We start from the raw sequence: 24,035 nt of genomic DNA, 5'->3' as shown, positions 1-24,035 counted from the left end.
GTTATAACAACACTACACTTGATCTGCTATAACAACACTACACTTTATCTGTTATAACAACACTACACTTTATCTGTTATAACACTACACTTTATCTGTTATAACAACACTACCCTTTATCTGTTATAACAACACTACACTTAATCTGTTATAACAACACTACGCTTTATCTGTTATAACAACACTTCACTTTATCTGTTATAACAACACTACACTTTATCTGTTATAACAACACTTTATCTGCTATAACAACACTACACTTTATCTGTTATAACAACACTACACTTTATCTGTTATAACAACACAACACTTGATCTGCTATAACAACACTACACTTTATCTGTTATAACAACACTACACTTGATCTGCTATAACAACACTACACTTAATCTGTTATAACAACACTACGCTTTATCTGTTATAACAACACTTCACTTTATCTGTTATAACAACACTACACTTTATCTGTTATAACAACACTTTATCTGCTATAACAACACTACACTTTATCTGTTATAACAACACTACACTTTATCTGTTATAACACTACACTTTATCTGCTATAAAAACACTACACTTTATCTGCTGTATCCGGAACTTTCCGATTTGCTAACTCGTTGAAATATGATCCCGAGTTTCCAGCTTGGGAAGTATTAAAATCAACCAATAGGAAGCTCTACGCAAATAACTTACGTTCATTTCCACTCGGAGGTTCTGAGTTTCCAAAAGCACGTCAACGCGGCATTACACACTGCACAAACGTTTTATTAATATAATGACTTCAATTCTCTTCTACAGTCATTTGCAGCTATACCAATGTGATATTTTGTTCGTTTTGACTCCAGATCGGTTGAATTAGAAAGGGACTCATCGACTAATGTACTGGTTTACTGAGCGCCAGGGAAATACGCACGTTGCGTAAATCACACAGCCAGACTTGAAACCAAAGGACGCAGAATACAGGATCCTGATAAAGAAGTGAAATGACCCGCGGGACAAGTTCATTTGACATCCTTCCTTCCTCCGGCGCCTCGGCTAACTCAAACTTGAAAGTCCAGTTCGTCAAGCAAGACCTCGTGAAAATGCCTCAGGAGTTTGACAAGTAAGTAATTTACTGTGCTGCTTGGCGAAGTTACTACGCCTGTTATTTCATTTTATTTACTTTTAATATCCCACAAGGAATTTATTTAGCCTAATTAAATGTACATAATATTATTACATCAATTTACATCAGTTAAGAATAAATTCTTATTTACAATGACGGCCTACTTGTAAAGCCCGGCCAAACTCTCCCCGAACCCGGACGACGCTGGGCCCAATTGTGCGTCGGCCTAAGGGACTCCCGATTCACGGACGGTTGTGATACAGCCCAGTTGTGATACAGCCCGCGATCGAACCCGGGTCTGTAGTGAGGCCTCTAGCACTGCACGATGCCGGTACTTTTTTTCTTACTTTAGTTTATTTAATAAAAAAAGGCCAATATTTTTTTACTTCAAAAAAATTCTGCATTGTTGGTTAAGGGCTTGTAAGTAAGCGTTTCTGTAAGGTCTACACCTGTTATATTAGGCACATGTGACAAATAACATGTGATTTGATTTGATTAACACATCGGTGACCCATTTCTACAACCATTCAACAATAGCAGCAGTAAATATTTACAGATTATGGCAGGTCTAAATTCTGCGGCTATTATGGTAATCTTAATTTATGGTGGAATGCTTGCCATGATGTGTCCGTTATATAGTCTGCCTGCAGTCTAGCGTCTTTAACTTGGAGAAGAAGAAAAAACATAACTTTTAGGAATGAAATGTATCATTTGTTATTGAGAAATACTGTGAGAGGTTATATTTTGTGAGGAAAAAAATCAATAAAAAAAAAAATCAATATATTTATGATTTACTGTAGTTTAATAACATATGCTGCAGCTTAATCAACCCGAGGGATATCATGAACAGAGTCAGGACGACAGGAAACCTGAAACCCCACACCTCTTTAAGGAATACCTGGGATAGGATTAAGTAATCCTTCTAACCCCCCCCCCCCAGCCCCCCCAGCCCCCCCCAGGCCCCCCACCCCTACCCCCCCCATCCTCCCTCCCTCCCTCCCCCAAAAATATATATAGATGTACTATTGTAAAGTGGTTGTTCCACTGGATATCATAAGGCGAATGCAGCCAATTTTGTAAGTCGCTCTGGATAAGAGCGTCTGCTAAATGACGTAAATGTAAAAAAAAATTGTAAAATGGTGGCAGCTTGGTGAGAAACAGCCCGGGGCAGAATTTACAGCAACAGTAGCGGCTTGGCAGACATGGTGACGAATGCTCTTTAATGACACAATGAACATGTTCTCTCATGTCCCACCGTTTCCCAATGTGGTGGGTCCAATAGTGGGAATATCGATGGGTGTGTCCAATAGGGGGAATATCGATGGGTGTGTCCAATAGTGGGAATATCGATGGGTGTGTCCAATAGTGGGAATATCGATGGGTGTGTCCAATAGTGGGAATATCGATGGGTGTGTCCAATAGTGGGAATATCGATGGGTGTGTCCAATAGTGGGAATATCGATGGGTGTGTCCAATAGTGGGAATATCGATGGGTGTGTCCAATAGTGGGAATATCGATGGGTGTGTCCAATAGTGGGAATATCGATGGGTGTGTCCAATAGTGGGAATATCGATGGGTGTGTCCAATAGTGGGAATATCGATGGGTGTGTCCAATAGTGGGAATATCGATGGGTGTGTCCAATAGTCGGAATATCGATGGGTGTGTCCAATAGTGGGAATATCGATGGGTGTGTCCAATAGTGGGAATATCGATGGGTGTGTCCAATAGTGGGAATATCGATGGGTGTGTCCAATAGTGGGAATATCGATGGGTGTGTCCAATAGCAAGCATCTGGTAATGTCGTTGTATTGTGTCCTACTGGTTGAAGTGTCCCTGTGGTGAGGAATATTTTCTAGGGATTGTCCTCCAGTAAGCGTCTGGTGATCGTGTTGTCTCATTGTGTTGTCCTCCAGTAAGCGTCTGGTGATCGTGTTGTCTCATTGTGTTGTGTCCTCCAGTAAGCGTCTGGTGATTGTGTTGTCCTCCAGTAAGCGTCTGGTGATCGTGTTGTCTCATTGTGTTGTGTCCTCCAGTAAGCGTTTGGTGATTGTGTTGTCCTCCAGTAAGCGTCTGGTGATTGTGTTGTCCTCCAGTAAGCGTCTGGTGATCGTGTTGTCCTCCAGTAAGCGTCTGGTGGTGGTGTTGTCTCATTGTGTTGTCCTCCAGTAAGCGTCTGGTGATCGTGTTGTCCTCCAGTAAGCGTCTGGTGATTGTGTTGTCTCATTGTGTTGTCCTCCAGTAAGCGTCTGGTGATCGTGTTGTCTCATTGTGTTGTCCTCCAGTAAGCGTCTGGTGATCGTGTTGTCCTCCAGTAAGCGTCTGGTGATCGTGTTGTCTCATTGTGTTGTGTCCTCCAGTAAGCGTCTGGTGATCGTGTTGTCTCATTGTGTTGTCCTCCAGTAAGCGTCTGGTGATCGTGTTGTCCTCCAGTAAGCGTCTGGTGATCGTGTTGTCTCATTGTGTTGTCCTCCAGTAAGCGTCTGGTGATCGTGTTGTCCTCCAGTGAGCATCTGGTGATCGTGTTGTCTCATTGTGTTGTCCTCCAGTAAGCGTCTGGTGGTGGTGTTGTCTCATTGTGTTGTCCTCCAGTAAGCGTCTGGTGATCGTGTTGTCCTCCAGTAAGCGTCTGGTGATCGTGTTGTCTCATTGTGTTGTCCTCCAGTAAGCGTCTGGTGATCGTGTTGTCCTCCAGTGAGCGTCTGGTGATCGTGTTGTCTCATTGTGTTGTCCTCCAGTAAGCGTCTGGTGGTGGTGTTGTCTCATTGTGTTGTCTTCCAGTAAGCGTCTGGTGATCGTGTTGTCTCATTGTGTTGTCCTCCAGTAAGCGTCTGGTGATCGTGTTGTCTCATTGTGTTGTGTCCTCCAGTAAGCGTCTGGTGATCGTGTTGTCTCATTGTGTTGTCCTCCAGTAAGCGTCTGGTGGTGGTGGTGCCCAACGAGATTTTTGCCCCGTCGCGGAGGTCCTTCAGCAGTGAGGACGAGGAATGGAAGACCAGCCTGGAGAACCCTCTGACTGCAGCCACCAAGGCCATGATGAGCATCAATGGAGACGAGGACAGTGCTGCCACTCTGGGACTGCTCTACGATTACTATGAGGTGAGGGGTTAGACTGCTCTACGATTACTATGAGGTGAGGGGTTAGACTGCTCTACGATTACTATGAGGTGAGGGGTTAGACTGCTCTACGATTACTATGAGGTGAGGGGTTAGACTGCTCTACGATTACTATGAGGTGAGGGGTTAGACTGCTCTACGATTACTATGAGGTGAGAGGTCAGGGGTTAGACTGCTCTACGATTACTATGAGGTCAGGGGTTAGACTGCTCTACGATTACTATGAGGTGAGGGGTTAGACTGCTCTACGATTACTATGAGGTGAGGGGTTAGACTGCTCTACGATTACTATGAGGTGAGAGGTCAGGGGTTAGACTGCTCTACGATTACTATGAGGTGAGGGGTTAGGCTGCTCTACGATTACTATGAGGTGAGGGGTTAGACTGCTCTACGATTACTATGAGGTGAGGGGTTAGACTGCTCTACGACTACTATGAGGTGAGAGGTCAGGCTGCTCTACGATTACTATGAGGTGAGGGGTTAGACTGCTCTACGACTACTATGAGGTCAGGCTGCTCTACGATTACTATGAGGTGAGAGGTCAGGGGTTAGACTGCTCTACGATTACTATGAGGTGAGGGGTTAGACTGCTCTACGATTACTATGAGGTGAGGGGTTAGACTGCTCTACGATTACTATGAGGTGAGGGGTTAGACTGCTCTACGATTACTATGAGGTGAGAGGTCAGGGGTTAGACTGCTCTACGATTACTATGAGGTGAGGGGTTAGACTGCTCTACGACTACTATGAGGTGAGAGGTCAGGCTGCTCTACGATTACTATGAGGTGAGGGGTTAGACTGCTCTACGACTACTATGAGGTCAGGCTGCTCTATGATTACTATGAGGTGAGAGGTCAGGGGTTAGACTGCTCTACGATTACTATGAGGTGAGGGGTTAGACTGCTCTACGATTACTATAAGGTGAGAGGTCAGGCTGCTCTACGATTACTATAAGGTGAGAGGTCAGGCTGCTCTACGATTACTATGAGGTGAGGGGTTAGACTGCTCTACGATTACTATGAGGTGAGGGGTTAGACTGCTCTACGATTACTATGAGGTGAGGGGTTAGACTGCTCTACGATTACTATGAGGTGAGGGGTTAGACTGCTCTACGATTACTATGAGGTGAGGGGTTAGACTGCTCTACGATTACTATGAGGTGAGGGGTTAGACTGCTCTACGATTACTATGAGGTGAGGGGTTAGACTGCTCTACGATTACTATGAGGTGAGGGGTTAGACTGCTCTACGATTACTATGAGGTGAGGGGTTAGACTGCTCTACGATTACTATAAGGTGAGAGGTCAGGCTGCTCTACGATTACTATGAGGTGAGAGGTCAGGGGTTAGACTGCTCTACGATTACTATAAGGTGAGAGGTCAGGGGTTAGACTGCTCTACGATTACTATAAGGTGAGAGGTCAGACTGCTCTACGACTACTATAAGGTGAGAGGTCAGGCTGCTCTACCACCACTATAAGGTGAGAGGTCAGGGGTTAGACTGCTCTACGATTACTATAAGGTGAGAGGTCAGGCTGCTCTACGATTACTATAAGGTGAGAGGTCAGACTGCTCTACGACTACTATAAGGTGAGAGGTCAGACTGCTCTACCACCACTATAAGGTGAGAGGTCAGGCTGCTCTACCACCACTATAAGGTGAGAGGTCAGGGGTTAGACTGCTCTACGATTACTATAAGGTGAGAGGTCAGGGGTTAGACTGCTCTACGATTACTATAAGGTGAGAGGTCAGGGGTTAGACTGCTCTACGACTACTATAAGGTGAGAGGTCAGGGGTTAGACTGCTCTACGATTACTATAAGGTGAGAGGTCAGGCTGCTCTACGATTACTATAAGGTGAGAGGTCAGGCTGCTCTACCACCACTATAAGGTGAGAGGTCAGGGGTTAGACTGCTCTACGATTACTATAAGGTGAGAGGTCAGGGGTTAGACTGCTCTACGACCACTATAAGGTGAGAGGTCAGGGGTTAGACTGCTCTACGATTACTATAAGGTGAGAGGTCAGGGGTTAGACTGCTCTACGACCACTATAAGGTGAGAGGTCAGGGGTTAGACTGCTCTACGATTACTATAAGGTGAGAGGTCAGGCTGCTCTACCACCACTATAAGGTGAGAGGTCAGGGGTTAGACTGCTCTACGATTACTATAAGGTGAGAGGTCAGGCTGCTCTACGATTACTATAAGGTGAGAGGTCAGGCTGCTCTACGATTACTATGAGGTGAGGGGTTAGACTGCTCTACGATTACTATGAGGTGAGGGGTTAGACTGCTCTACGATTACTATGAGGTGAGGGGTTAGACTGCTCTACGATTACTATGAGGTGAGGGGTTAGACTGCTCTACGATTACTATGAGGTGAGGGGTTAGACTGCTCTACGATTACTATGAGGTGAGGGGTTAGACTGCTCTACGATTACTATGAGGTGAGGGGTTAGACTGCTCTACGATTACTATGAGGTGAGGGGTTAGACTGCTCTACGATTACTATAAGGTGAGAGGTCAGGGGTTAGACTGCTCTACGATTACTATAAGGTGAGAGGTCAGGCTGCTCTACCACCACTATAAGGTGAGAGGTCAGGGGTTAGACTGCTCTACGACCACTATAAGGTGAGAGGTCAGGGGTTAGACTGCTCTACGATTACTATAAGGTGAGAGGTCAGGGGTTAGACTGCTCTACGATTACTATAAGGTGAGAGGTCAGGGGTTAGACTGCTCTACGATTACTATAAGGTGAGAGGTCAGGGGTTAGACTGCTCTACGATTACTATAAGGTGAGAGGTCAGACTGTTCTACCACCACTATAAGGTGAGAGGTCAGACTGATCTCAGTCGAGATGAGGACAGCGCTCTTTGACAAAGGTGAGCCGGCTTTAGTGGGAGTGGTCATTTTTTTTATTTAACGAGGCAAGTCAGTTAAGATCAAATTCTTATTTTCAATGACGGCCTACCGGGGAACAGTGGGTTAACTGCCTTGTTCAGGGACAGATTTGTACCTTGTTAGCTCGGGGGATTTGAACTTGCAACCTTCCAGTTACTAGTCCAACGCTCTAACCACTAGGCTACCCTGCCGCCCCAATTAAGGGGGATTCCTTGTGTTGTACCGTCTCCTCATGTACTTTACTTGCTAAGACTGATATGAAATCTGACAGATCAACGTCAAACCCTACAACGTGCTGCTGGCTAAGACTCTGATATGAAATCTGACAGATCAACGTAATGCTAGCTAAGACTCTGATATGAAATCTGACAGATCAACGTAATGCTAGCTAAGACTCTGATGTGAAATCTGACAGATCAACGTGCTGCTAGCTAAGACTCTGATGTGAAATCTGACAGATCAACGTGCTGCTAGCTAAGACTCTGATATGAAATCTGACAGATCAACGTCAAACCCTACAACGTGCTGCTAGCTAAGACTCTGATATGAAATCTGACAGATCAACGTAATGCTAGCTAAGACTCTGATGTGAAATCTGACAGATCAACGTGCTGCTAGCTAAGACTCTGATGTGAAATCTGACAGATCAACGTGCTGCTAGCTAAGACTCTGATGTGAAATCTGACAGATCAACGTGCTGCTAGCTAAGACTCTGATGTGAAATCTGACAGATCAACGTGCTGCTAGCTAAGACTCTGATGTGAAATCTGACAGATCAACGTGCTGCTAGCTAAGACTCTGATGTGAAATCTGACAGATCAACGTCAGAACTAAGTTGTATACTTACGGTTTCACAATGTTTGAAGTGAGCCAATAACCCTCCTTGGTGATAAATCTGTGGTGTGTGATTGTTCTTCCTAGATCCCAAGAGACAAGCGACTGCTGCCCGGCTCTAAAGCACCAGAGACATCAGCCTCTAACACCCAGAGGAACCTAGAGAACATGGAGAATCGCGTTCAAGTGCCAAAATCTGAACCTGTCAACCTGTCTCTAAACATCCAGCAGCTGGACTGTACAGACAGGCAAGGGTATGGAGGGGCGCCTGGGGAGGCAGTGGGAGCTGTGGTGAAGACTGAGGACCAGACGTCTTGCTACGTGGCTCCTGGAGGTCCGGGGGCGCCTGGGGGGTCGTACAGGGGAGAAGGGGAGCGGCAGCAGGTCCGGGTGGTTTATGAGCAGATCAATCCCTGTGACCATGGTTCCCTGGTCAGCCATGTTGACCATGGTTCCCTGGTCAGCCATGTTGACCATGGTTCCCTGGTCAGCCATGTCAGCCATGTTGACCATGGTTCCCTGGTCAGCCATGTCAGCCATGTTGACCAAGGTTCCCTGGTCAGCCATGTTGACCCTGGTTCCTTGGTCAGCCATGTTGTGAGACACAGAGGCTACATGAAGGAGGAACAGAGCCAGAAGTGTTCTCCAGACAGCACCGATGACGCCTCCTACCCTGAGGAGCAGGAGGTGAGGCCTGGAGCAGAGTGGGATGGGGTCTACATGTTTGGTTATTCCTTTGAATCCAATCAATTATGATCAACTGGAGCAAAACCTTTTCAGCCATGACTGTTGTGTTATTCATGTTTCTGCTGGTTAATGACACTATAGTCCCGTATCTTCTGACATGACTGTACCTGTAACGGTCGTCGTATGGAGTAGACCAAGGCGCAGTGGGTTGAGTGCTCATATTTACTTTTATTGAACACATAAAGAAAACCGAACCAACGACAAACAGTCTTGCAGGCTAAACACGCAGCAGTGCAAAAACAACTTCCCCACAAAACACAAGCGAAAAAAGGGCTACCTAAGTATGACTCCCAATCAGCAACAACGATGTACAGCTGTTCCCAATTGAGAGCCACACCAGGCCAACAAAGAAATACACAACATAGAAAATCATAGAAATACAGAACATAGAACAATACCCCAAAACCCCGGAACACATAAAACAAACACCCCTCTTACATAAGGACATATCCCAACAAACCCCGAACCACATAAAACAAACACCCCCTGCCACGTCCTGACCAAACTACAATAACCAATAACCCCTTATACTGGCCAGGACGTGACTGTTCTGTTGTTCCTGTTTCTGCCGGTTAATATCTTCTGACAGACTGTTCTGTTGTGTATTTATAATACAGAGATACAGACCATCACCTACTATAGGAGGGGACGAATCCCTCTACAGTCAGCCTGGAGCGTAAGTTACCGACTGACTCTCTCTAACCTCTACAGTCAGCCTGGAGCGTTAGTTACCGACTGACTGTCTTTAACCTCTACAGTCAGCCTGGAGCGTTAGTTACCGACTGACTCTCTCTAACCTCTACAGTCAGCCTGGAGCGTAAGTTACCGACTGACTCTCTCTAACCTCTACAGTCAGCCTGGAGCGTTAGTTACCGACTGACTCTCTTTAACCTCTACAGTCAGCCTGGAGCGTTAGTTACCGACTGACTCTCTTTAACCTCTACAGTCAGCCTGGAGCGTAAGTTACCGACTGACTCTCTCTAACCTCTACAGTCAGCCTGGAGCGTAAGTTACCGACTGACTCTCTCTAACCTCTACAGTCAGCCTGGAGCGTTAGTTACCGACTGACTGTCTTTAACCTCTACAGTCAGCCTGGAGCGTTAGTTACCGACTGACTCTCTTTAACCTCTACAGTCAGCCTGGAGCGTTAGTTACCGACTGACTCTCTTTAACCTCTACAGTCAGCCTGGAGCGTTAGTTACCGACTGACTGTCTTTAACCTCTACAGTCAGCCTGGAGCGTAAGTTACCGACTGACTCTCTCTAACCTCTACAGTCAGCCTGGAGCGTTAGTTACCGACTGACTGTCTTTAACCTCTACAGTCAGCCTGGAGCGTTAGTTACCGACTGACTCTCTTTAACCTCTACAGTCAGCCTGGAGCGTTAGTTACCGACTGACTGTCTTTAACCTCTACAGTCAGCCTGGAGCGTAAGTTACCGACTGACTCTCTCTAACCTCTACAGTCAGCCTGGAGCGTTAGTTACCGACTGACTGTCTTTAACCTCTACAGTCAGCCTGGAGCGTTAGTTACCGACTGACTGTCTTTAACCTCTACAGTCAGCCTGGAGCGTAAGTTACCGACTGACTCTCTCTAACCTCTACAGTCAGCCTGGAGCGTAAGTTACCGACTGACTCTCTCTAACCTCTACAGTCAGCCTGGAGCGTTAGTTACCGACTGACTCTCTTTAACCTCTACAGTCAGCCTGGAGCGTTAGTTACCGACTGACTCTCTTTAACCTCTACAGTCAGCCTGGAGCGTAAGTTACCGACTGACTCTCTCTAACCTCTACAGTCAGCCTGGAGCGTAAGTTACCGACTGACTCTCTCTAACCTCTACAGTCAGCCTGGAGCGTTAGTTACCGACTGACTCTCTTTAACCTCTACAGTCAGCCTGGAGCGTTAGTTACCGACTGACTCTCTTTAACCTCTACAGTCAGCCTGGAGCGTTAGTTACCGACTGACTCTCTTTAACCTCTACAGTCAGCCTGGAGCGTTAGTTACCGACTGACTGTCTCTAACCTCTACAGTCAGCCTGGAGCGTTAGTTACCGACTGACTGTCTCTAACCTCTACAGTCAGCCTGGAGCGTTAGTTACCGACTGACTCTCTTTAACCTCTACAGTCAGCCTGGAGCGTTAGTTACCGACTGACTGTCTTTAACCTCTACAGTCAGCCTGGAGCGTAAGTTACCGACTGACTCTCTCTAACCTCTACAGTCAGCCTGGAGCGTTAGTTACCGACTGACTGTCTTTAACCTCTACAGTCAGCCTGGAGCGTTAGTTACCGACTGACTCTCTTTAACCTCTACAGTCAGCCTGGAGCGTTAGTTACCGACTGACTCTCTTTAACCTCTACAGTCAGCCTGGAGCGTAAGTTACCGACTGACTCTCTCTAACCTCTACAGTCAGCCTGGAGCGTTAGTTACCGACTGACTCTCTTTAACCTCTACAGTCAGCCTGGAGCGTTAGTTACCGACTGACTCTCTTTAACCTCTACAGTCAGCCTGGAGAGTAAGTTACCGACTGACTCTCTCTAACCTCTACAGTCAGCCTGGAGCGTTAGTTACCGACTGACTGTCTTTAACCTCTACAGTCAGCCTGGAGCGTTAGTTACCGACTGACTGTCTTTAACCTCTACAGTCAGCCTGGAGCGTTAGTTACCGACTGACTCTCTCTAACCTCTACAGTCAGCCTGGAGCGTAAGTTACCGACTGACTCTCTCTAACCTCTACAGTCAGCCTGGAGCGTTAGTTACCGACTGACTGTCTTTAACCTCTACAGTCAGCCTGGAGCGTTAGTTACCGACTGACTCTCTTTAACCTCTACAGTCAGCCTGGAGCGTTAGTTACCGACTGACTGTCTTTAACCTCTACAGTCAGCCTGGAGCGTTAGTTACCGACTGACTCTCTCTAACCTCTACAGTCAGCCTGGAGCGTTAGTTACCGACTGACTCTCTTTAACCTCTACAGTCAGCCTGGAGCGTTAGTTACCGACTGACTCTCTTTAACCTCTACAGTCAGCCTGGAGCGTTAGTTACCGACTGACTCTCTTTAACCTCTACAGTCAGCCTGGAGCGTTAGTTACCGACTGACTCTCTTTAACCTCTACAGTCAGCCTGGAGCGTTAGTTACCGACTGACTCTCATTAACCTCTACAGTCAGCCTGGAGCGTTAGTTACCGACTGACTCTCTCTAACCTCTACAGTCAGCCTGGAGCGTTAGTTACCGACTGACTGTCTTTAACCTCTACAGTCAGCCTGGAGCGTTAGTTACCGACTGACTCTCTTTAACCTCTACAGTCAGCCTGGAGCGTTAGTTACCGACTGACTCTCTTTAACCTCTACAGTCAGCCTGGAGCGTAAGTTACCGACTGACTCTCTCTAACCTCTACAGTCAGCCTGGAGCGTTAGTTACCGACTGACTGTCTTTAACCTCTACAGTCAGCCTGGAGCGTTAGTTACCGACTGACTCTCTTTAACCTCTACAGTCAGCCTGGAGCGTTAGTTACCGACTGACTCTCTTTAACCTCTACAGTCAGCCTGGGCGTTAGTTACCGACTGGCTGTCTTTAACCTCTACAGTCAGCCTGGAGCGTTAGTTACCGACTGACTGTCTTTAACCTCTACAGTCAGCCTGGAGCGTTAGTTACCGACTGACTCTCTTTAACCTCTACAGTCAGCCTGGAGCGTTAGTTACCGACTGACTCTCTTTAACCTCTACAGTCAGCCTGGAGCGTTAGTTACCGACTGACTCTCTTTAACCTCTACAGTCAGCCTGGAGCGTAAGTTACCGACTGACTCTCTCTAACCTCTACAGTCAGCCTGGAGCGTAAGTTACCGACTGACTCTCTCTAACCTCTACAGTCAGCCTGGAGCGTTAGTTACCGACTGACTGTCTTTAACCTCTACAGTCAGCCTGGAGCGTTAGTTACCGACTGACTCTCTTTAACCTCTACAGTCAGCCTGGAGCGTTAGTTACCGACTGACTCTCTTTAACCTCTACAGTCAGCCTGGAGCGTTAGTTACCGACTGACTCTCTTTAACCTCTACAGTCAGCCTGGAGCGTAAGTTACCGACTGACTCTCTCTAACCTCTACAGTCAGCCTGGAGCGTAAGTTACCGACTGACTCTCTCTAACCTCTACAGTCAGCCTGGAGCGTTAGTTACCGACTGACTCTCTTTAACCTCTACAGTCAGCCTGGAGCGTTAGTTACCGACTGACTCTCTTTAACCTCTACAGTCAGCCTGGAGCGTTAGTTACCGACTGACTGTCTTTAATCTCTACAGTCAGCCTGGAGCGTTAGTTACCGACTGACTGTCTTTAACCTCTACAGTCAGCCTGGAGCGTTAGTTACCGACTGACTCTCTTTAACCTCTACAGTCAGCCTGGAGCGTTAGTTACCGACTGACTGTCTTTAACCTCTACAGTCAGCCTGGAGCGTTAGTTACCGACTGACTGTCTTTAACCTCTACAGTCAGCCTGGAGCGTTAGTTACCGACTGACTGACTTTAACCTCTACAGTCAGCCTGGAGCGTTAGTTACCGACTGACTCTCTCTAACCTCTACAGTCAGCCTGGAGCGTTACTTACCGACTGACTATCTTTAAACTCTACAGTCAGCCTGGAGCGTAAGTTACCGACTGACTCTCTCTAACCTCTACAGTCAGCCTGGAGCGTTAGTTACCGACTGACTGTCTTTAACCTCTACAGTCAGCCTGGAGCGTTAGTTACCGACTGACTCTCTTTAACCTCTACAGTCAGCCTGGAGCGTTAGTTACCGACTGACTCTCTTTAACCTCTACAGTCAGCCTGGAGCGTTAGTTACCGACTGACTGTCTTTAACCTCTACAGTCAGCCTGGAGCGTTAGTTACCGACTGACTCTCTTTAACCTCTACAGTCAGCCTGGAGCGTTAGTTACCGACTGACTCTCTTTAACCTCTACAGTCAGCCTGGAGCGTTAGTTACCGACTGACTGTCTTTAACCTCTACAGTCAGCCTGGAGCGTTAGTTACCGACTGACTGTCTTTAACCTCTACAGTCAGCCTGGAGCGTTAGTTACCGACTGACTCTCTTTAACCTCTACAGTCAGCCTGGAGCGTTAGTTACCCGACTGACTCTCTTTAACCTCTACAGTCAGCCTGGAGCGTTAGTTACCGACTGACTCTCTTTAACCTCTACAGTCAGCCTGGAGCGTTAGTTACCGACTGACTCTCTCTAACCTCTACAGTCAGCCTGGAGCGTTAGTTACTGACTGACTCTCTTTAACATCTACAGTCAGCACTACCATAATGCTGCTACCACTATCATACTGCTACCACTACCATACTGATACCACTACTATACTGCTACCACTACTATACTGCTACCACTACTATTCTGCTACCACTACTATACTGTTACCACTACCATACTACTACCACTACTATACTGCTACCACTACCATACTGCTACCACTACTATACTGCTACCACTACCATACTGCTACCACTACTATACTGCTACCACTACCATACTGCTACCACTACCATACTGCTACCACTACCGTACTGCTACCACTACCGTACTGATACCACTACCATACTGCTACCACTACCGTACTGCTACCACTACCGTACTGATACCACTACCATACTGCTACCACTACCATACTGCTACCACTACCATACTGCTACCACTACCATACTGCTACCACTACTCTACTGCTACCACTACTATTCTGCTACCACTACTCTACTGCTACCACTACTATACCGCTACCACTACCATACTGCTACCACTACTATACTGCTACCACTACTATACTGCTACCACTACCATACTGCTACCACTACCATACTGCTACCACTACTATACTGCTACCACTACCATACTGCTACCACTACCATACTGCTACCACTACCATACTGCTACCACTACCACACTGCTACCACTACCATACTGCTACCACTACCATACTGCTACCACTACCACACTGCTACCACTACCACACTGCTACCACTACCATACTGCTACCACTACCATACTGCTACCACTAACATACTGCTACCACTACTATACTGCTACCACTAACATACTGCTACCACTACCATACTGCTACCACTACTATACTGCTACCACTACTATACTGCTACCACTACCATACTGCTACCACTACCATACTGCTACCACTACCACACTGCTACCACTACCATACTGCTACCACTACCATACTGCTACCACTACCACACTGCTACCACTAACATACTGCTACCACTACCACACTGCTACCACTACCATACTGCTACCACTACCATACTGCTACCACTAACATACTGCTACCACTACTATACTGCTACCACTAACATACTGCTACCACTACCATACTGCTACCACTACTATACTGCTACCACTAACATACTGCTACCACTACCATACTGCTACCACTACCATACTGCTACCACTACCACACTGCTACCACTACCACACTGCTACCACTACCATACTGCTACCACTACCATACTGCTACCACTACCATACTGCTACCACTACTATACTGCTACCACTACTATACTGCTACTACTTCCATACTGCTACCACTACTCTACCGCTACCATACTGCTACCACTACCATACTGCTACCACTACTATACTGCAACCACTACCATACTGCTACCACTACCATATTGCTACCACTACCGTACTGCTACCACTACCGTACTGCTACCACTACCATACTGCTACCACTACTATACTGCTACCACTACTATTCTGCTACCACTACTATACTGTTACCACTACCACACTGCTACCACTACCACACTGCTACCACTACCATACTGCTACCACTACCATACTGCTACCACTACCATACTGCTACCACTACCGTACTGCTACCACTACCATACTGCTACCACTACCATACTGCTACCACTACCATACTGCTACCACTACCATACTGCTACCACTACCACACTGCTACCACTACCACACTGCTACCACTACCATACTGCTACCACTACCATACTGCTACCACTAACATACTGCTACCACTACCATACTGCTACCACTACCATACTGCTACCACTAACATACTGCTACCACTACCATACTGCTACCACTACTATACTGCTACCACTACCATACTGCTACCACTACTATACCGCTACCACTACTATACTGCAACCACTACCATACTGCTACCACTACCATACTGCTACCACTACTATACTGCTACCACTACCATACTGCTACCACTAACATACTGCTACCACTACCATACTGCTACCACTACTATACTGCTACCACTACCATACTGCTACCACTACTATACTGCTACCACTAACATACTGCTACCACTACTCTACCACTACTATACCGCTACCACTACTATACTGCAACCACTACTATACTGCTACCACTACTATACTGCTACCACTACTATACCGCTACCACTACCATACTGCTACCACTACTATACTGCTACCACTACTATACTGCTACCACTACCATACTGCTACCACTACCATACTGCTACCACTACTATACTGCTAATACTACCATACTGCTACCACTACTATACTGCTACCACTAACATACTGCTACCACTACCATACTGCTACCACTACCATACTGCTACCACTACCATACTGCTACCACTACCATACTGCTACCACTACTATACTGCTACCACTACCATACTGCTACCACTACCATACTGCTACCACTACCATACTGCTACCACTACCATACTGCTACCACTACTATACTGCTACCACTACCATACTGCTACTACTTCCATACTGCTACCACTACTCTACCTACCACTACTATACTGCTACCACTACCATACTGCTACCACTACCACCTACTACCGCCTACCATACTGCTACCACTACCATACTGCTACCACTACTATACTGCTACCACTACCATACTGCTACCACTACCATACCGCTACCACTACCATACCGCTACCACTACCATACTGCTACCACTACCACACTGCTACCACTACCACACTGCTACCACTACCACACTGCTACCACTACCATACTGCTACCACTACCATACTGCTACCACTACCATACTGCTACCACTACTATACTGCTACCACTACTATACTGCTACCACTACTATACTGCTACTACTTCCATACTGCTACCACTACTCTACCGCTACCATACTGCTACCACTACCATACTGCTACCACTACCATACTGCTACCACTACTATACTGCTACCACTACCACACTGCTACCACTACCATACTGCTACCACTACCATACTGCTACCACTACCATACTGCTACCACTACTATACTGCTACCACTAACATACTGCTACCACTACCATACTGCTACCACTACCATACTGCTACCACTACCATACTGCTACCACTACTATACTGCTACCACTACCATACTGCTACTACTTCCATACTGCTACCACTACTCTACCTACCACTACTATACTGCTACCACTACTATACTGCTACTACTTCCATACTGCTACCACTACTCTACCGCTACCATACTGCTACCACTACCATACTGCTACCACTACTATACTGCTACCACTACCATACTGCTACCACTACCATACCGCTACCACTACCATACCGCTACCACTACCATACTGCTACCACTACCACACTGCTACCACTACCACACTGCTACCACTACCACACTGCTACCACTACCATACTGCTACCACTACCATACTGCTACCACTACTATACTGCTACCACTACTATACTGCTACCACTACTATACTGCTACTACTTCCATACTGCTACCACTACTCTACCGCTACCATACTGCTACCACTACCATACTGCTACCACTACCATACTGCTACCACTACTATACTGCTACCACTACCACACTGCTACCACTACCATACTGCTACCACTACCATACTGCTACCACTACCGTACTGCTACCACTACCATACTGCTACCACTAACATACTGCTACCACTATTCTAATTGAATTCCATTGTATTTATAGACCTTTGTCCATGAAGGGTAGTCTGGTCGCGCTCAACACACATCATTGTCCTCTTCTCAACAGTGATACTTTCCAGTGTTCTCTAGAGGCGCCCAGGTCTGTCAATCAGAAGCAGAGGGAGGGGCCTATGACCTACCTGAACAAGGGACAGTTCTACGCCATGACGCTGCGCGAGATGGGCGGAGCCAACAAGGGCCGACGCAATCCATTCAGCAAAGTGCGGGTGAGTGGGCCGTGGGAAGGGGCAGGGAGGAGCCAGAGTGTTGTGCAGGTGAGGGGGAGGAGCCAGAGTGTTGTGCAGGTGAGGGAGAGGGGGAGGAGCCAGAGTGTTGTGCAGGTAAGGAAGAGGGGGAGGAGCCAGAGTGTTGTGCAGGTGAGGGAGAGGGGGGAGGAGCCAGAGTGTTGTGCGGGAGAGGGGGAGGAGCCAGAGTGTTGTGCAGGTGAGGGAGAGGGGGAGGAGCCAGAGTGTTGTGCAGGTGAGGGAGAGGGGGAGGAGCCAGAGTGTTGTGCAGGTGAGGGAGAGGGGGAGGAGCCAGAGTGTTGTGCAGGTGAGGGAGAGGGGGAGGAGGTGTAGAGGAGGTGATGCACTGGGTATTGAGCTGAACCCTAGCCTGGATAATGATGTCCTGGGTATTGAGCTGAACCCTAGCCTGGATAATAATGTACTGGGTAATGAGCGAACCCTAGCCTGGATAATAATGTCCTGGGTATTGAGCTGAACCCTAGCCTGGATAATAATGTCCTGGGTATTGAGCTGAACCCTAGCCTGGATAATGATGTACTGGGTATTGAGCTGAACCCTAGCCTGGATAATAATGTACTGGGTATTGAGCTGAACCCTAGCCTGGATAGTAATGTACTGGGTATTGAGCTGAACCCTAGCCTGGATAATGATGTACTGGGTATTGAGCTGAACCCTAGCCTGGATAATGATGTCCTGGGTATTGAGCTGAACCCTAGCCTGGATAATGATGTACTGGGTATTGAGCTGAACCCTAGCCTGGATAATGATGTACTGGGTATTGAGCTGAACCCTAGCCTGGATAATGAGTTCCTGGGTATTGAGCTGAACCCTAGCTTGGATAATGTACTGGGTATTGAGCTGAACCCTAGCCTGGATAATGATGTACTGGGTATTGAGCTGAACCCTAGCTTGGATAATGATGTACTGGGTATTGAGCTGAACCCTAGCCTGGATAATGATGTACTGGGTAATGAGCTGAACCCTAGCTTGGATAATGATGTACTGGGTATTGAGCTGAACCCTTGCCTGGATAATGATGTACTGGGTATTGAGCTGAACCCTAGCCTGGATAATGATGTACTGGGTATTGAGCTGAACCCTAGCCTGGATAATGATGTACTGGGTATTGAGCTGAACCCTTGCCTGGATAATGATGTACTGGGTATTGAGCTGAACCCTAGCCTGGATAATGATGTACTGGGTATTGAGCTGAACCCTAGCCTGGATAATGATGTACTGGGTATTGAGCTGAACCCTTGCCTGGATAGTAATGTACTGGGTATTGAGCTGAACCCTAGCCTGGATAATGATGTACTGGGTATTGAGCTGAATGTACTGTGTTCTCTCCAGAGTGTGGTGATGGTGACGTTCAGTGATGATAAGGACAGAGATGAGCAGCTGAAACACTGGAAGTACTGGCACTCCAGACAACACACCGCCAAACAGAGGGTCCTCGACATCGGTAAGAACAACTAACTAACCCTAACTAACCCTAACTAACCCTTACTAACCCTAACTAACCCTAACTAACCAACGTACTGGCACTCCAGACAACACACCGCCAAACAGAGGGTCCTAGACATCGGTAAGGACAACTAACTAACCCTAACTAACCCTAACTAACCCTTACTAACCCTAACTAACCCTAACTAACCCTAACTAACCAACATACTGGCACTCCAGACAACACACCGCCAAACAGAGGGTCCTCGACATCGGTAAGAACAACTAACTGTAGCTAACTAACCCTAACTAACCCTAACTAACACTAACTAACCCTAACTAACACTAACTAACCCTAACTAACCATAACTAACCCTAACTAACCAACATACTGGTACTCCAGACAACACACCGCCAAACAGAGGATCCTCGACATCGGTAAGGACAACTAACTAACCCTAACTAACCCTAACTAACCCTTACTAACCCTAACTAACCCTAACTAACCCTAACTAACCCTAACTAACCAACATACTGGCACTCCAGACAACACACGGCCAAACAGAGGGTCCTCGACATCGGTAAACTCAACATGCCTTTTCCCACATTGACTTGATCAACCATGATATCAGTATCCTCCAGGAAAGCCACAGTGTCTTTTGAGCCAAAGCCCAGGTAATGGAAATGGCCGTTTCGATACCACTCCTCTCTCTTGTCTGTCTTTTCTCATGTTACTGATGCACACTACGACTCATAACCAGTCTTCATTTCCATGGAGAAACCCTCCCAATTCCTAGACAGTAACAGATGGGGAATACAGCGGGGGGGACAGAGGGAAGTGACGGCCTCTAGTGGCGGAAGAATCAGCCTGAGGTGTGGTCCACTGCCCCAGGTACCTAACATATTAGCAATGGAGATCCTCCCCTCAGCCGGTGGTAGACCTGGGAGGTGAGAGGAGGAGAGCCCTCACGTTACCGGCAGTGAAACCTGACACAGGGCGATGATTTGATTAACGGTCTGGTACGATTCCTCCTGAGGCCCGGTGGCGATGTCACTGCGTCAGGGCTGTTAGCCCGAAACATGGGGGGTGGGTGGTGGGGGGGGACTTGTCTGAACTTGTGGGAAGTAGTAAACTGATAGGTAAATAGACAGGGAATATTTTATCTGTCACGTGGCCTTGTCCAATACAACATCATTATATCTCGTCTTCCCGTAAAACTGTGTTGAACGTTGTGCTTTGTGGATGTGCCAACTAAATACTTAGAATCTGATTCGGGCACAGAAGATGTTGCAGATTTTGGAAATACTGATCTTTTCTTGAAGTGAATTTAGTGTGCTAGGTGTAACCGATGTGAAAATGGATAGGTGTAACCGATGTGAAATGGCTAGGTGAAACCGATGTGGAAATGACTAGGTGTAACCGATAGGGAAATGGATAGGTGTAACCGATGTGAAAATGGATAGGTGTAACCGATTTGAAAATGGATAGGTGTAACCGATGTGAAATGGCTAGGTGAAACCGATGTGGAAATGACTAGGTGTAACCGATAGGGAAATGGATAGGTGTAACCGATGTGAAAATGGATAGGTGTAACCGATGTGAAAATGGATAGGTGTAACCGATGTGAAATGGCTAGGTGTAACCGATGTGGAAATGACTAGGTGTAACCGATAGGGAAATGGATAGGTGTAACCGATGGGGAAATGGATAGGTGTAACGATGTGAAATGGATAGGTGTAACCGATAGGGAAATGGATAGGTGTAACGATGTGAAATGGATAGGTGTAACCGATAGGGAAATGGATAGGTGTAACCGATGGGGAAATGGATAGGTGTAACGATGTGAAATGGATAGGTGTAACCGATAGGGAAATGGATAGGTGTAACCGATGGGGAAATGGATAGGTGTAACCGATGTGAAAATGGATAGGTGTAACCGATGTGAAAATGGCTAGGTGTAACCGATGTGAAATGGCTAGGTGTAACCGATGTGGAAATGACTAGGTGTAACCGATAGGGAAATGGATAGGTGTAACCGATGGGGAAATGGATAGGTGTAACGATGTGAAATGGATAGGTGTAACCGATAGGGAAATGGATAGGTGTAACCGATGGGGAAATGGATAGGTGTAACCGATGTGTGAAATGGATAGGTGTAACTGATGGGGAAATGGCTAGGTGTAACCGATGGGGAAATGGCTAGGTGTAACCGATGTGAAATGGCTAGCTAGTTAGCGGCGGTGCGCACTAATAGAGCTTCAATCGGTGATGTCACTCGCTCCGAGACCTTGAAGTAGTTGTTCCCCTTTGCTCTGCAAGGGCCGCGGCTTTTGGTGCGCGGTGGGTAATGATGCTTCGAGGGGTGTCTGTTGATGTGTGCAGAGGGTTCCTTGGTTCAACGAGCCCAGGTGGGGGTGAGGAGAAGGATGGAAGTAAACTGTTACACTCTCATTAGCCGTACGCTAGCAGTGTTAAAAACATTTCCTACTGTGCTGCCGCAGGGAATATTTAGAGTCTTAGAGGAGTGTGTGTGTGTGTCTGTGTGGTATTTTGAAATGCTCTTTTTAAACATGCTCTGTGTAAATGAAACATCAACGTTAGTGTTTTAGAGATACTGATGTCCTGTGACCGTCCTCTCTGCGTGCAGCCGACTACAAAGAGAGCTTCGACACCATCGGGAACGTTGAGGAGATTTCCTACAACGCCGTCTCCTTCACTTGGGACGTCAACGACGAGGCCAAGGTAAGGAGAAACAGGACTGTTGTATAAAAGTGCTTTTCAACAGAAGTGGCAACTTACCCTCAGTACCGTACAGGAGACGGTGATATGAGAAAAGTTAACAAGTGAAAATATTTCTAGGGTCTTAAATCTTTGGAGGGCCGTCGTCAGAATTAGACCAAGGTGCAGCGGAGGATGTGTTCATCATTAGAATTTGAATTGACTGAACGAACACAATACAAAACGAAACAAAAACGACCAGAAACAGTTCTGTCAGGAAAACACACTAACAGAATACAATCACCCACAAAAACCCAAAGGAAAAACAGGCTACTTATGTGTGACTCCCAATCAGCAACAACGAACTACAGCTGTGCCTGATTGGGAGCCACACACACACACACACACGGCCCAAAACAAAGAAATACAAAAACATAGAAAAATGAACATAGAACGCCCACCCAATGTAACACCCTGGCCTAACCAAAATAAAGAACAAAATCCCCTCTCTATGGCCAGGGCGTTACAGTGGTAAATAATGAGTTCCGTCGTACCTGTGGTGCCATTATCCGCTTCCTGTTGGTCTGTCAGAAACAGTCCATTATCCACTTCCTGTTGGTCTGTCAGAAACAGGCCATTATCCGCTTCCTGTTGGTCTGTCAGAAACAGGCCATTATCCGCTTCCTGTTGGTCTGTCAGAAACAGGCCATTATCCCGCTCCCTGTTGGTCTGTCAGAAACAGGCCATTATCCTCTCCCTGTTGGTCTGTCAGAAACAGGCCATTATCCGCTTCCTGTTGGTCTGTCAGAAACAGGCCATTATCCGCTTCCTGTTGGTCTGTCAGAAACAGGCCATTATCCGCTTCCTGTTGGTCTGTCAGAAACAGGCCATTATCCGCACCCTGTTGGTCTGTCAGAAACAGGCCATTATCCCGCTCCCTGTTGGTCTGTCAGAAACAGGCCATTATCCACTTCCTGTTGGTCTGTCAGAAACAGGCCATTATCCACTTCCTGTTGGTCTGTCAGAAACAGGCCATTATCCGCTTCCTGTTGGTCTGTCAGAAACAGGCCATTATCATCTCCCTGTTGGTCTGTCAGAAACAGGCCATTATCCACTTCCTGTTGGTCTGTCAGAAACAGGCCATTATCCGCTTCCTGTTGGTCTGTCAGAAACAGGCCATTATCCACTTCCTGTTGGTCTGTCAGAAACAGGCCATTATCCGCATGTATTGTAAATGTTTATTAGCACAGCATTATGACAGCATTTTCTAAACTGCAGAGGGGGTTCTTGCTATTATTTTGTAGGTTTCCTATACCATTATCTTCCGTAGAATGCATTTATTAAACCCCTCTTGTACAGTATATTCAAATCTAGATGTGCAGTACTTGAACAAGGATAATGGCCTGTTGGTCTGTCAGAAACAGGCCATTATCCGCACCCAGACCCTTGGTCTGTCAGAAACAGGCCATTATCCCGCTTCCTGTTGGTCTGTCAGAAACAGGCCATTATCCCGCTCCCTGTTGGTCTGTCAGAAACAGGCCATTATCCCGCTTCCTGTTGGTCTGTCAGAAACAGGCCATTATCCACTTCCTGTTGGTCTGTCAGAAACAGGCCATTATCCACTTCCTGTTGGTCTGTCAGAAACAGGCCTACAGACAGGCTATTATCCGCTCCCTGTTGGTGATGAGGGAATATATATGTTTAAAGGTAATGATTAAATTATTCCACCCTGAAACCAAACTATTAGTGATTATTAGTTTATGTAGCATGTATAATGAATAATTAAAGTACTAAACGTAAGTCCAATAAGGTTTGGTAGAGATGTGAGGGATTGAAATGTGTGTGTGTGTGTGTCTAAGAAAATACCGAGAACAATTCAACTGTGTTTGACCCGACCTGGCTAGAACTCTGAGAAACATATGATAGGACAGGGAGTCCTTTTCAAGTTTCC

The 24,035-nt window shown here is 46.8% G+C and overlaps 1 protein-coding gene across 1 annotated transcript in view; it reads left to right on the top strand.

Annotated features, from left to right (window-relative positions):
* Nucleotides 1-701: 701 nt before the first annotated feature.
* LOC106594825 (grainyhead-like protein 2 homolog) overlaps nucleotides 702-24,035 on the top strand; it is a 44,797-nt gene continuing 21,463 nt past the window's right edge. Inside the window, exons 1-7 of the mRNA XM_045712139.1 lie at nucleotides 702-1,102; nucleotides 4,017-4,203; nucleotides 8,037-8,636; nucleotides 9,314-9,372; nucleotides 17,742-17,901; nucleotides 19,273-19,384; nucleotides 22,014-22,108. Of these exons, the coding sequence (XP_045568095.1) occupies nucleotides 984-1,102; nucleotides 4,017-4,203; nucleotides 8,037-8,636; nucleotides 9,314-9,372; nucleotides 17,742-17,901; nucleotides 19,273-19,384; nucleotides 22,014-22,108 (1,332 nt within the window). The 5' untranslated portion in view covers nucleotides 702-983. The remainder of the gene's footprint in view (nucleotides 1,103-4,016; nucleotides 4,204-8,036; nucleotides 8,637-9,313; nucleotides 9,373-17,741; nucleotides 17,902-19,272; nucleotides 19,385-22,013; nucleotides 22,109-24,035) is intronic.

Source organism: Salmo salar, unplaced genomic scaffold (genome assembly GCF_905237065.1).
Source record: "Salmo salar unplaced genomic scaffold, Ssal_v3.1, whole genome shotgun sequence".
NCBI classification, from domain to species: Eukaryota; Metazoa; Chordata; class Actinopteri; order Salmoniformes; family Salmonidae; genus Salmo; species Salmo salar.
This window is presented reverse-complemented; position numbering and strand designations above follow the sequence as displayed.